Below are 15,128 nucleotides of genomic sequence, written 5' to 3'. Positions count from 1 at the left end.
TGGTTATATAACAAAATGTAAAATCAGAAAATTATAAACAGTAAATATTCCCTTAATATGGTGATTTTTACCCTCAGGGAAAAAATTTAAAAGGGGCTGGGGAAAACATAGAGAAATAGAAGATATTAGAAGCAAGGCTGGAGGACAAAGGAAGATTTGGTATACTGGTGAGGAAGACAGGAGAGAAAAAGAAAAGGAAAAAATAAAAATAAGAACAGAACAGAGTAGAATCATGACCTCTTGCTTGAATTCAGTTCTGCCTCACCCTAACACTGGGAGCTGCTAGATGGAGCCACCCCACAGCTGCTCTGAGTTCTGAGCTCAGCTGGCTCCCCGCCAAGATGGCTACCAGCTAATCACCCTCTCCTGGGAGATGTCTGAAACTGAATAACTCGCCTGACACTGAAGTCTGCTGCATCTGCTGATCCATTCCACTGGTGCATTTCTCCTGTGGAGGCCTGTTGGGTGACCAATACTCAGTGTGCGTCTGCAGGTTTGAGCTGCCCCTCCCATGCTGTAAGAGTTCAAGGAGAGGAATCGGAGAACATGGCGGACAGACAACAGCAACTACCGGAGGCTCTCTGAAAGGCTCGGCTCAGAGACCAGGAATGATGAGGACTAAGGAGACACGAACCGGTAGAGATATGCTCTGCTGACTCAGGAACGAACTGGGCTGAGAGAAACCAACTTAGAATACAGTCCTGGCGCTAAAATAGGAACAGAAAAGACTCGGTGTGGAGGCTCGACCCCGCACCATTGGAAACCGCGATTTGGGTTTCCCGCCGCCCGGCGGCTGGCTGCCTCCACAGCGGCTCGGCAAGGAGAGACGCGCCGAGCTCTGGGAACGGGAGTCTGCGAACGGAGTCGAAAACAGGACGGACAAGGAGGCGTACACGAAAACTGACTGGTGGCGAGGTGAGTGAGAAACTGACCCCCTACCACAGTTTGACTCCAGCGGAGGACTTTCTGGGCTCTGGCAGTCCTGTGAGAGCAGGGCGCGGTGTCGACTCCAGCCACACATCCCCCTCTCGGATGGGATTGGTGAAAAGAGCCTGGCCTGCGTAACGCTGCTGGTGGACTCCCTAGCCTGGCCTAACCCAGATCCCAGAGCCTGACGGTGGCCCGGAGGAGCGACTGACTCCCGAGTAGGCTGCCTCCTCCGCGACTCCCTGGTGCGCAGCAGTGGGCGGGAACACCTAGCCAGCGCAATTTGATCAGGCTGTGGCTGACAGGCAGGGAAGCCGGGCCTCCTATGTAAGCTTGCATTTTATAAGGAACAGATAATTGGGGAAGGGAAGTAACAAGAAAGGCTCCTCGGCCCCCAATTCTGAGAAACAGGCAATAGTGGACACCGCATCAATATACATTAAGAGCCATATAGAGAGCCTCATAGACCAATTCAGGAATGAAGTTATCAACGACCTGAAGCTAGAAGTATGCAGAATAGTTAGAGAAATGCTAAGCACCACCCAGGAAAAAACAGATGGTGGAATGGAAGAACAGAAAAAGAGGGGAGAATTGCTTGATGGAGAAAACAGAGAAAGCATTGAGTATGTGAAGCAGGTTCAAAGGGACTATCAAGTAATTAAGAAGTCTATCCAAGACTGGCATAACAGCTTGAAAGAAACTAAGGACAGACTATCTGAGCTGGAGGGCAGACTTGTAATATGGGAGAATGAAATGAAAAACTTCTTAAAAATAACAAAGAAACAAACAGCAATAATACAAAGACAAGAAGATGATAAGAGGAGCCATAACTTAAGGATTAAGAACATAAAAGAAGAAGTAGGGACACAAACAAGTGAACTACAAAAGCTACTCACAGAAATAATCCAGGAGAATTTTCCTAATTTAGCAAAAGGTAAAGATACTCAGATGTACGAGGCATACAGGACCCCAGCTACCTACAATCCTAACAGAGAAACACCCAGGCATATAATAATAAAAATTCCAGAAATTCAATACAAGAACAGAATATTAAAAGCTGTAAGAGACAAGAAACAGACTACTTACAAGGGAACACCCATCAGAATTACAGCAGATTTCTCTTCACAAACCATCAAATCACGAAGAGCATGGGGGGAAATAATTCAAGCTTTGAAAGATAATAATCTCCAACCAAGATTGAGATATCCTGCACAACTGTCCCTGGAAATTGATGGAAAAACGAGGTGCTTCCAGGATAAAGAAGAACTGGGGGAATTTGCAACCACCAATTCAACCCTACAGAAAGTATTGCAGGATATTCTAAAAAAAGAAAAATACAAAGAACCCAGAAATAGTGGCGGGGAGGCCACAACGAATGGAGCAGAGAACAAAATGAAGAAGACAAACTGACAGCTACTGACAGAAAAAGAGCTCAACAGAAATGAGACAGAGAAGATTGGATGATAGGAACAGCTATTTTGGAGAAAATGACATCTCAATAGGTAATACTGATTTAGTACCATCTTGTTTTGAAGTCTCATCTAGCTTTTGTTCTTCTGTCTCCAATGGTCTAAACAGGTTGTATCTTATTGGATTTTAATATGTATGATAGTATAAGCAAAAACCCTTTAAAGACAAGGAGATTATACAGAAACTATTGTTCATTTTCTGTTAGTCGATTCTAAATACTCTATAATGCTGTCATTCTCTTAAAAGGTTTTACATTGTTTTGATATACTTAATGCTACAGTATACGAAATTGTACTCAAGGACTTCAAGGAAAGAGTCAATATGGTAACTACTTTTGGGTCGGAAATATCTGGTGGTGAAACACTATTCTGCTTAAATGGTTATGTTTTGATCTGCCCTGTTTCGCTGTTATGCCCTCTTTTTTCTCAATCTCCACTCCATTATTTACTTTTTTATTTTTATCCGTTTAATTAAAGGGAAAAAATAGCAGGATATAATATAGTAACCCACTTTGACTTTCTATTATCTCGATTTGAAGCCCTGTATTACTCTCACCATCTTGTTTTTGACTGAGGTTCCTCTATTCTGTTTTGCTGGATAGTATCAGGTTTGAAAGTTTAGGTATCAGCTGAGAAGATAATGAGATTCATTATAACGCCCATTCTCGTTGACTTTTATCTACTTTTGAAGACCTACAATGTCTCCAATGTTTTGGTTTTGTCGGTTTTATTCTTTACTGTTTTGTTCAATTGTATTACAACTAATGATATAGGCAATTCTATTAGAGATAGCAGGAGGCATTATGGTAACCATTGTTGATCACCTTGTATTATGTTTTTATATTATCTATTATGTCCACCCTTTTGACTTGACCGATTCTGTTCTGTTATGTCACATTTGGTTTTACTCTCTTCCAAAAAAGCAATAAGAACCGTGGGAGCAATGAAACCCAAAATGTGTAATAGTCATTGTACAAAAGAGAAGAAAAGAAAGTGCTCTAAACTATATAACTGCATGTATATTTAAGTGTATAAGATAGAAAAAGGTATCACAGAGTTTTATTGGATCATTGAACAGAACTGTTTGCAGTATCATTGTTGGAATGCCCACTTTACAAGCTTTAATTTTGTGACTTGAACAATTATTTCTAAGATGGCAATATGTAATCCATTAACTAGTGATTCCCTATTGTGCATTTTTTTCTTCTGTAAATCTGTATAACTTGTACCCCTTCACTGTTTTTTTTTTCTTTTCTTTTCTCCTTAAATAAAAAAAAATTTAAAAAAAAAGAGTTCAAGGAGAAAGCACGGCTGACCATCTTCTTCTGCATTGAGGTCTCACTCTTCACTCTCCACATGGGCTTCAATTCTTGCTTCAAATCCTTGCCAGGTCCCTGGAACCGACTTCCCTCCTTCACTTCCTCACATTACTATATTTTAGCATCAGCATCCCAAATCTCAGAGAAGCTTTTCTCTGCTGTTCATCACTCTGCCATCTTCATGGAAGTCCAGCTCTTCTTATGTTTTTATTTTGAGCCAAGGTTTTACTAAATCACTAAGCTTCCAAGGCTGGGTTTGAAATTTTGATTCTCTTGCATCAGTCTACCAGAATGCCAGGATAAATGAACACAACACCATCCCCAGATTATATGAACTATTCACTGGTAATTTTGATGAATTGCTAGAGGCTTAATGTAGACCAGCTCATGAGTTAGAATCTCCTACAGGCCCAGGCTTAAATATGCCCCCACAATTTTATGAATTTTACCCCAAGGAATCTTATCAGTTATTCAGTGAAATTGGGGGAGGGGTTCCTCATATTTTGGGCAGAGCAAGGGGAATAGAAACCATGCTGAAAAACAGGCAGAGTATTTTCCTTAATAACTACCTGCACTCCAAGGAAAACTGCTTCCTAGAGTCTTACTGAACCACTGGAAGAGGAAAGGAGCCATCTCAGCCTCTCGCCTTGCTTCCTCGGCTATTTCTTTTTTCTGAAGAATTGCTTTTTAACATTTTTCATTGCCTTGCTAACAAAAAAGTCATAGCAGTTCTTTATCTGAAAATATTTTACCTTCATTGTAAAGGGCATTTTCTCTGAGTATAAAGTTCTAAGTTGAAATGTTTTCTTCATACCAACACTTAACAACTGTCACCGATAATGAAAAACCAACCAACATCCATGTTATTGCTTCTGTTTGCAATACATCATTTGAAGGGGGGACGATTTTCAGGTATTTTTCATCTTCTGGTTTCAGCAGGCTTCTAATGATATGAGAAAGTTATATTTTCTCTGTATGTACCCTATGTGGCATTTGGTGATATTCTGAATGTGAAAATTTGCAATTTTCCTCCAAAATTATGAAAATTGTCAACATAACTGAAACCAGATTCATATTTCATCCTTTCTCTTCTGCTAACTCTAAATACATGTGTTTTGGACCTTTTGGCATTATCATAAGTGACTTAGGCACTGTTCAGTGCTTTCAATTTCTTTTTAAATATCTATTTATGTTTATTCAACTCCATTGACTTCTTTCTCCTCTGATTTCCTGTTACACCTAGCCAATAAATGTTTACTTCCAAATGTTTCTCAGTTCTAGGATTCCCATTTCTGAATTCATTGATTATTTGACAAAATTCTGATCTGTTCATTAATAGCACACTTCTTTATATTACTCGGGATATTGTCCATATTAATTCAGGATTATAGAGGCTAGAACATTGTTTACTAATTCCAATACTGGAGTTACCTCAGGATTGGCCTTTGCTCTTTTTCTCCTGTATATGGCCTACTTTCCAGTTTTTTATTTATCTAATGATTTTTATTTGAATAATACTGTAAAGACTCTGTTATGTTCTTGCAAAGAGTAATGACTTTTGTTTTGGTGCTGTGTAGTTCAGTTGGGTGAACCTAACTGAAAGACTCTGTCTCCCTGAAGTAGGTAATGTAGAAGCCTTTTCTCTGTCCTCTCAGCCTTTGCCGGGATGCTTGGAGTCTGTAAGATATTTACATAAAGAAAGTATTACACCTAAATTCTGGACCTTAAGATCTTAAAGCACAGTGAGAGAAAACTGTATTAGAATCTAGATGAAAAGGGGCCTTGTTGCAAACTGTCTGAAAGTTTAGCTGATTTGGGCAGAACTGGGTACTCAAGCTAAACGGTGTTGAAGGTGCTTCTTCTTGTTATTTTTACCTTGCTGTCGACAGACACTTGAGACAAAAGAAATATAAACTGACAGGACTGTTAACAAAGAACCAGGACATTTGGATTTTGAAAATTTTCAGCTTCTGTATGAGAAATGATGCTAAAATCCAGATATTTTCCAAGCAAAGATAAAATCCATAGTACAGATGATAAAACCAATCAAGGCTGAGAAACTAAGAACATGACCATGAAATATTTTGTTAGAACCTCAGAAAGATCAGTTAGTGCTGTTTAACCACACAGAAGCTCTCTGAAGACATAAGGGTAAACATCATAGATATTTTCATTCGAATACTGTACTTAGGTCTCTAAGAAGTTTATGAAAGGGATGTGAGACTCTGGTTGGTCTCTACCCTAGTAAGGTTCACATGAACGTACAAAGTTTTCAAGAAAATCAGTTCAGGAGAAACACTGGTCCCTCAGAGTGAAAGAGACACAGATGGAGCCAATGAGAGGCCACTGAATTCCCAAAATTCTAATGTCAGAACACAAGCAGAAAAATCTTCAGAGACAAATATATTTGATGAAAAACAACATATGCCAAGGATAGAACCAAGAACCCAGAAGGCAGAAAATTATCCCAGGCCTTGGCCTAATTAATGAATGTCCAAACATGTGGCCAGTTGCAGGGCTACTGTGGGCCAGTGTACACAGGGAGCGGCTGAAGCTTGCACACACGGGTGACAGTTCCTTTATTTACAATGTTCTGCAGAGGGACAGTACTTGTACTGAAGAAACCACGCCACATGTGCTTCGCCAGTGCCTGGCCCCTTCTGACAAGATTCTTGCTTGAAGATGATACCGTGATGAAGCTGGATTCTGGAAAGAGCCTTGGAATGAGGGAGTGAATGTGGCATGTGGAAGGGACATGAACCACCAGGGTGCATAGAGGCCAGTTGCTGGTGAATAACATTTACCACGGTTGCCAGTGACCCCGATGTCCTGGCATTTATGCACTTTGTTGTCCTCTCCTTTTGAAAGGGGCCTGGACCTAGTGCTTTCTAACCAACCAAAAACAAGGATGAAGGAATGTCACCTTTAATATCAGGTAGGGAAAGAAGACTTCAGCTTCCATCCTGGGTTCCCTGTCCTGTGTGTCCACTTTCAAGGAAGCCACTTGCTCCGTTATAAGTGGCCATACAAAAAGGCCCCAGTGGAAGGGACTGCTATGCCCACACAAAGCCAGGGAGGAGCTGAGGCTGCCAAGAGCCATGTGAGTTTGCAACGTGATTCTCCTCTAGCACGGCCTCCAGGTACCTGGCACACTGGTGACGATTGGACCACAGCCTTGTGAGACTCTGAGCCACAGGCACACAGCCCAGCCACATTTGGCTTCCTTAACGAAACTGGACAAGCATGTTGAGCTACTAAGAGGCAACTTGTTACAAAGGATAGACAACTAACACACCAGTGCTGCTCTTAGCCAATGACTCAATAAAATAAAGGTTTCACCAAAGAGACCATACTAATTACAGTTACAGAAGCTTTTATAATTAAACCCCAAATATCAGCACCCTGCTATGGATGAATATATTTCTCACCACACAGTCATCTGCTGCTGATGTCCCTGGGTAACTGGGGGCTTTCCACCCAATAGTGGGTTAGTGACCCACGGGCTTTCCATCTTTTGGCTTCATTGTACCACACAGTTAAGATCCCTCCCCAGCTGAGTAGCGCATCTTTTTCTGATTAACAAAGCCTGGGTGATATAAAAGTAATCAAGTTAGCCACAAAGGGAAACAAGCATGGCTGGGAGATGTAGCACATGCAGGTGGACACATCACAGAACTAATTTCAGACAGCAGAAAGAAAGCACAGAACATCTGGTCGCATCTTAGATGCCACTAAGGAAAACACTTGCTGGTGCGTAAAGACCACTACTTGGGTTTGTAGCCTCGGGGGACCTGGATATGAATCCCCTCTAATGTGCATTAATGCAACTCACTAGAAACCCCAGTGTAAATGTCCAACAACTTTAGTTAGGGCCACTCGAGCACCCAGTCTTGCTGCCAATGATCAGAATGCCATGAATTGCATGTGTGCATGCATGCATGCACATGCACACGCACTGGGGATTGAATCCAGGGCTTATGTGTCAAATGCATGCTCTGCCACTGAGATACATTAACAACACCCCTCCCCCGCCACCGAGTCTTTGTAATTAATAGGAAGCCTTAGTGCATTTTCAACACTGGGGATTATTGAATAAAGAGGAAATATCACAAATAGAACACTTCTAGAGCTCTGAGATTATGACCACTTCTCATAGTTGACTGCTGCTCTGTAACTAAGACACTACAAATGCCATACTTCCTAGAGGTTCCAGATACCCTTCCCAAATGCAGTCCCCTTCACAAAGTGTCTCAGCACCAAGAGGAGGAAGCCCTTTTAAAAGATGCTGGGGCTTCTTTCACCAAAGGACACAGAAGAGCTGCTGAGCCATCAGGGGACCTGAAGAAGGGTGAGGGGCACGGATGATAAATGAACTCATCCACCTTTGTGACTCCTTGGATTCTTTCAGCCCTTATTTAATATGCAAAATAATTAACTCAAATATGTTCTGAAAAATGTTCCCTCAATTTATGATGGTTTAATTGGTACAAGGTATTAAATATTTCTGGGTTAAATTGACCTGTTTCTGTATTTCACATCACAGATTATATTAAATTCTGACTTTATTAGGTGGGTGTCATAGTTTATGTCAGCAGCCCCCAAGCCTCATGCAATTATGGATGCAACCAAATCTAGCATTTGTGATTAGTTTGTTATCTAGAGCTCGGATTGGTGGTGTGTTTCACCCGCCCCAGGGTGGAACCAGGATATGATGGAGGACAGAAAGGTGTCTCTCTCTCTTGCCGGTTGGCACCTGGCTGTTTGCAATGGCCATGAATGGGTGCCCCACCATGCCATGCTGCCTTGGAGCCAACCGAATATGGACTGAAATCCCTGACAGTTTCATTCCATGACTTAAGGAAAGTGGCAGGGTTGGGAGTGCAGTTAGGCATCACCGCTCAGATTCTATTGGTATATTTGATTTTCAGCAACTGCATCCCCAACTGGAACCAGTAAGAAATATTTCCCAACAATCATAAAGATCCTTGAAATTTGACTTTCAATTATCCAGTTTCATTATAAGCAAATCCCACATATACTTCTGGAAATAGCTGTCATCCTCACCTACAGTTTTCATGGGTGCAGCCCCTCCTTTATCACATAATGGATTTACAATCCCACATCGGGAATCTTCTTTCCTTGAATAAAATGGCAGCTGGAGTTTCTATCTTTTGATTTCACTTGCTGGTGTGTAATAAGTTGTTACTGCCCTGCTTTTCAATAGCCTGGCGATCATGCCCTAGTATCAACTTCTGTATAGGTTTGCTTTCTTTGGTTGAGAACAAAAGAATTTAATTTAAAAACAAATTAAGTACTGACAAATACCGCGCAGCTTAGACTTCAAGAACTGAACAAACCAGGATATGGCAAATCAGGAATCATTTCAATGGGTCCCAGTGACTTGTGTTGTTATCAAAAGATGCCTCAACTCCAACGCAGGGGAGCCCTGGGATGATACCCCACACACCAAACAGCTAACAGTAAGGGATCCAGCCAACCACAATGAATGTGGATTAAAGGCAAACGTCCATCATGGTGCCTGAAGCTGAATACATGTGCAGGGCTGTGGCATGGCTGGACTGAGAACAAGGAGATGCCTCAGGTGGCAAGACAGGCCACAGCCTAGGACACGTGGCTCCAAATGTGCAAGAAGCTGAAAATTGGCCCTACTTCTATCCCTGTGTCCAATCAAAATACCAAGGATGAAAAATCTAGTTGGCTTAACTGGAGCCATGTGTGGCTGACGGTTTGCCAGAATACACAGTGAAGAAGAGTAAAGTCCCACAACAAGCAAAAAAAGAGACAAAAACATTCCCACACTATGCCTGAGTGCACACACACAGTCAGTATCTTGACTCGACTACAAAACCATTTTACACATAACGTTCTGCAAATGTCATATTTCATTTAATTACTGCAGAGGGCTCTCTATGGGTAGACATGATGCCCAACCTTTCTGCTAACTGCACAACACAGTACTAAATAATCACAATTTAGGCAATGTGCTTGGCAGGACACAGAAACTCTGCCACAATTTTAAAAATTGTGCATAAATTTCATATATATATATCTTTCTTCCCATAAGACTCCTAGATCTGGAATTGCTCTCAAAGGATCACAGTCAGAATTCTGACAGGTCATGCCAGGTACCATCTTCAAAGGCAGGAAGGAGACAGATTTACACTGCTCATAATGCAAGCATTAGTCTTCTCACAGATACCAGTACTGGTGTCACACGAATTTTAGACTTTAATCCATCTAAGGGCTGAGAGCTTGTTTTCCCTTTATTTTTTTGTTGTTTTGATACACGAAGGTGAGACATTCACAAAATTCATGCACCCGAATGCTCCGCTGTGTGACTTCCCTTCCTCCTGGCTTTGCCAACTGCCCCACTCTGCTCTACAGGTGGAACTGCGTCATCCCTAATCGGCGCATTTACAAGCTACACGCATTTTCTATCAGCTGATTTTCCCACGTTTTTGGTGGCTTTTTGGTTTTAAATTGTTATGGAGGCCAATTTTTTTTTTCTGCCTTTTCAGCTCCTAGGATCCCATCTCCTATTTGTTAAAGGCATCTTCTTTTCTATGTTTACTTTAAAATCTTACTTTATAACTAGATATGTTAAATACAGGTGCCCTACAGTTATCTGTAAGGCGTACGTGTGCTTCTTCCTTTTGGAGATGTGGACAACCAATTATCAAAATGTCGTTTCCCTAAAACTGAAACATCAACATGACATTACAAGCCTCATACCAAAAAAAAAAAAAAAAAACTATTTAAAAAAAAATCCTTGTTATTTTTGCCTCATGCTTCATGTTGTTTCAGGAAAAACACCAGAGTAAATGTATCCTATTTTTTCAATCAAATTTATAAACATTTTAATAATCCTGAATATTTAATCTAAAAATAACTCCCCCTTTACGTATTTTCTAATTTAATAATTTCATTTCTAGCCAGGGGTGGAATCCCAGCTCTAAGCAGGCTGAGGCAGGAGGATCACTGTGAATTTGAGACCAGCCAGGACTACAAAGTGAGTGCAAGCCCAGCCTGAAATGCATAGTGAATCTCTCTCAAGAAGACAAAAAAAATTTTTTTCTTTTTTCTTTTGGGGGTGGGGGGCAGGGATCAAACTCATGACCTTGTGCTTACCAGGCAAGCACCTATGCTGCTGAGCTAAATCCCCAGCCCTCTCTTTCATTTTTCATACATTGTTTTTAGTCTGTTTTCTTGTGTTTGATGTAAGCTGTGTTACCTCCATAAAATGAAAACCTTTTGTAGAGTCTCATCTATGCTGGGGCAGTGGTTGGCAAATGTTCTGAGTGCTGCAGCCACAGCCTCCGCCACAGACTTGGGTTTTTTCCTCCCAGAACAGGGGACTGAACTCAGGATTTGCACTTGCCATGCAGGCACTGTGCCACTGAGCTACCTTCCCAGCCCACAGTCCCTGCGACAGACGCTCAGGCTGCCATTGTGTTGGACAATGGGGAAGCCAGCAGCTGACAGGACTTGGACCCTGAGCTGCGGTCTCTCAGGACTCCAGACCGGGGTTAGCAAGCACTCTGGGAAGCTCCCGGGCAGGTACCGGCTGCAAGGAGGCCTGACGGTGGGCCATGTGGTCTCTGTGACTGACTCAGTGCTGCTGTGGTGGCAGTGGGCAGCCTTAGACAGTAGCAGGGTGGAGTGGCTGTCCACCCATGCAACTCAACGACAGACACCGAAATTTAAATTTCACATCATTACACTGAAAACAGTCTTCCCACTTCTAACCACTTGAAAACGTTTATAAATTCTGAGCTAATGGGCCCTATAAAAATGTAGTGACACCTTGACTGTGAGTCAGCTTGCTGACTCTGCTCTGACTCAGTTTAGCCCAGCATTGATGGGTCCTTAAATTGTATAGAATTTATTCATAAACCAGTATTGTCAAATGGACTATATTCTGCTGAACTTTCTGATTCTTGAGTAATGTCAGTAGTTTTAACTTTATGCACACGAATCTTTTGATTTTCTGGTTCTTTCAGCCCATTTGTTCCAGCTGGCCTACTCCCCTCCCTAGCCTTTCTGACAGTGTCACCAAAGGTCACCTTCACATCAAACCTTCCCACCTTACACTCATGTGGACTGGACAGAAAGCCACAATAAGACCTGGCACAAGGGAATCAGGTTTGAAACAAACACAGGCAAAACCTCAACTGCTTCAACCACCCCACTGCTAAGTGAAATCTGGCTTCTCCTGGTCTCATCCTACTGGGTCATTTATTAGAACTGGCTATAGTAACTTTCCAATGTTCAAAAACAATGTTTTAAAAGAACTAAGCTCCATGGACACAGCATGGTTCAGGTACTGTATGGGGCTCATCTTATGCATTAACCAAGTGAGAGGACCGCAATACAAGCTTTACATAAGCAAATTACATTTATACTTTTAAAAAGTCAGCCCAACTGTAATGTGAAGAACAAACTGGTGGGGACCAAGCCACAAGGGCAGAGTTTGTTAATGACCTGGGTGCATATGAAATGACAATGTCTTGAGACTATGACGACGGGAGTGCAGGTGGATTCCAGAGAAATTTGGGGAACAGATCCACAGAGCTTGACGTGGGAGGCAAGGAGGGGCGTGGGGACACCTCCCCAGAGTGAACCCGCTGATGGTGGGCACAGTGTGCGGTCTGCCTGAAGACCTTCCTGCTCTTCCTGTAGTTACAGGCTCTTTCTCCAGAATGCACCCGCTTGTGTTGGTTGAGGTGTCCGATTTGGATAAAGGTTTTCCTGCATTCCTTACACTCGTAGGGCTTCTTCCCAGAATGAATCCTCTGATGCACACTCAGAGACTGGCGATGACTAAAGGCTTTGCCACACACACCGCACTCATAAGGTTTCTCTCCGGTGTGGCTTCTGCGGTGACAAATGAGGGACGACTTTGTTTTAAAGGCCTTCCCACATTCGATGCACTCATAAGGCCGCTGGCCCGTGTGCAGTCTCTGGTGCTGGGTGCAGGATGAGTTATCCCCAAAGGCCTTCCCACACTCGGCACATTTGTAGGGCTTCTCTCCAGTGTGAACCCTCTGGTGCTGGATGAGGTGCGTAGTCTGGCTGAAGGCCTTCCCACACTCCTTGCACTCATATGGCTTCTCTCCCGTGTGCGTCTTCTGATGCTGGGCAAGGTGGGCCTTCTGGGTGAAGGCTTTACCGCAAACCTTGCATTCGTAGGGCTTCTCTCCCGTGTGGATCCTCTGATGAGTGGCGAGCTGGGAACTGATGCTGAAGGATTTCCCGCACTGCCCACACTCGAAGGGCTTCTCCCCCGTGTGGATCCTCAGATGACTCGCAAGGTGAATGTTCTGCCTGAAAGCTTTGCCGCATTCCTTACACTTGAAAGGCTTCTCTCCAGAGTGCACTCTCTGATGCTGCGTAAGAGAAGCGTGATGGCTGAAGGCTTTCCTGCAAACATCGCACTCATACGGTTTCTCTCCGGTGTGAATCCTTTGATGCACAGTCAGGGATGAGCCATACCTGAAGGACTTGTGACACACATCACACTTGTAGGGTTTCTCTCCAGTGTGAATCCTCCTGTGCTGACTGAGGCCTATATGATCGCTGAAGGCCTTCCCACAATCAATGCAGTCAAAGGGCTTCTCCCCGGTGTGGTAGTACCTCCAGTGGCGGACAAGGGACGTGTTCTGTATGAAGGCTTTGCCACACTCCACGCACTCATAGGGCTTCTTGCCTGTGTGACACCTCTGATGTCGGGCAAAGGAGGAACCATCACTGAAGGCCTTTCCACAATCGTTGCATTTGTAGGGTTTCTCGCCAGTATGAATTCTCTGATGGACAGTAAGGGATGAGCTCTGGGTAAAAGTTTTTTTACACTCATTACACTTGAAAAGCTTTTTTCCTGCATAGATTCCTGTCTGTTTTCTTACCATTGAGGCTTTTCTGAAGCTTTTACTTGAAATGCCAGTGTGACCTCTCTCTTCTGAATCATCCAAGTGGAACCATCTTCCAGACTTGTTGTACATGTGTTCTCTCTCCTTTGGGAGAGCTTCGTTATGAGAAGCACCCTCTTGCCCAAGTTGTGTCTCCTGATCTGCTAGCTTCATCTCAAACACACACTCAGAAGCCCAACTTGGTCGGAAAGTGGAACTTGCAAGTTTCGCGCCTGAAGCTCTGTCTGTGATGACCTCCGTGCATGAGTTCTGCTTCAGAAGTAACTGCGGGGTCTCACGTGCACACTGTTGGGCTGAAACACATCAAGAAAACAATCATCTCCTTTATCATTTGCTAAAAAAAGTGTGATGAAAGGAAAGCTTAACTATTTCACTAACTGCGGAACTAAACACAAATTCTGCAGCTGTAAGAGCTACTACTTTTAAATATTCAGTGTACATTGTATATAAGAAAACTGAATTCATATTGGAAATCGAAAACAGTTAAGTATATGTGGAGTCAGTTACATATCTCAAACAGAAGGAGCTGATGGGCTATGGCATTCCTATCTACGCTTTGGACCCTCAGGTGCCTCGCAAGGTATACATTGTACCTGAAACCTCTCTCACACTCTGCACTTAGAACACTTCTCCCTGGAATGTGCTCTCTAAGGTTGTGTAGGTGATGTCATTAAATACAGGTTATCACATCCCAAAAGCTGTTCAGAAGAGCACGCCCCTGCACACTCAGCACCTTGTTTTTTTTTTTTTTTTTTTAACACCTTGTATTCTTGTCTATTCACTAGGATTACCGGAAAGCCGATGTTCATCATGGCCAGAAAACGGTGCCGTTACTAGGAACAAAAGCTAATGGCCAATGAATTGCTCGAGTCTAGTATTTGCATAAAGTCATTTTTGCATTTTCCTGTTTGCTTCTACAAGTTTGAAAAAAAATCCTCACTTCTCTGAACATTTCTTAATGAGACTTTAAAATTTTACTCTTTTTAAAAATCTTTCCTGGCACGTTTACAATTCATAGTAATGAGGTTCTTCTCGGGAGTTGGAACACAGACATCTCGCAGCAGCATTGCTACTTCCTGCCTTCCCTTTTGCCCCTTCCCAAATCCACAAGGTCCACTCGGGTTTTCCAGCTTTACTGAAGCAGAGCTGAAAAATAACTACCTGTGTACATTTAACCTATGCCCTGGGTCTTGATATGCATTATGTAATATCACAATATCACTATTTACTAATCCATTACCTTACACAGTTGACATCTCTGTGTGTGGTGAGGGTGCTGGAGATCTACCGAGCAGATTCCAACCACCACAGTCACAATGTGGCCACTGTGCTTGCTACACAGTAAGTGTCCAGAGCGGATCCATCTTGAACTTAAAACTCTGTGCTCTTTGACCAATGCCTCCTCCCTTTTCACCCAGCCCTAACTCCAAGTAATCGCTCTTTGACTCTGTTTCTTGAGTTTGGCT

The 15,128-nt window shown here is 42.8% G+C and overlaps 1 protein-coding gene across 4 annotated transcripts in view; it reads right to left on the bottom strand.

Moving 5' to 3' along the window:
- Positions 1-9,600: 9,600 nt before the first annotated feature.
- LOC101788927 (zinc finger protein 582) overlaps positions 9,601-15,128 on the bottom strand; it is a 39,031-nt gene continuing 33,503 nt past the window's right edge. For all 4 annotated transcript variants that reach the window (XM_004999805.4, XM_063252304.1, XM_023566048.2 and 1 more), the window contains one exon: positions 9,601-13,955. In XM_004999805.4, coding sequence (XP_004999862.2) covers positions 12,250-13,955 — 1,706 coding nt within the window. In that variant the 3' untranslated portion in view covers positions 9,601-12,249. The remainder of the gene's footprint in view (positions 13,956-15,128) is intronic.

The sequence above is a fragment of the Cavia porcellus genome, unplaced genomic scaffold, assembly GCF_034190915.1.
Source record: "Cavia porcellus strain 051 isolate PalLab524CR breed Dunkin Hartley unplaced genomic scaffold, mCavPor4.1 scaffold_7, whole genome shotgun sequence".
Lineage (NCBI taxonomy): Eukaryota > Metazoa > Chordata > Mammalia > Rodentia > Caviidae > Cavia > Cavia porcellus.
The sequence above is the reverse complement of the archived record's forward strand: the minus strand, read 5'-3'. Positions and strand labels throughout refer to the sequence as shown.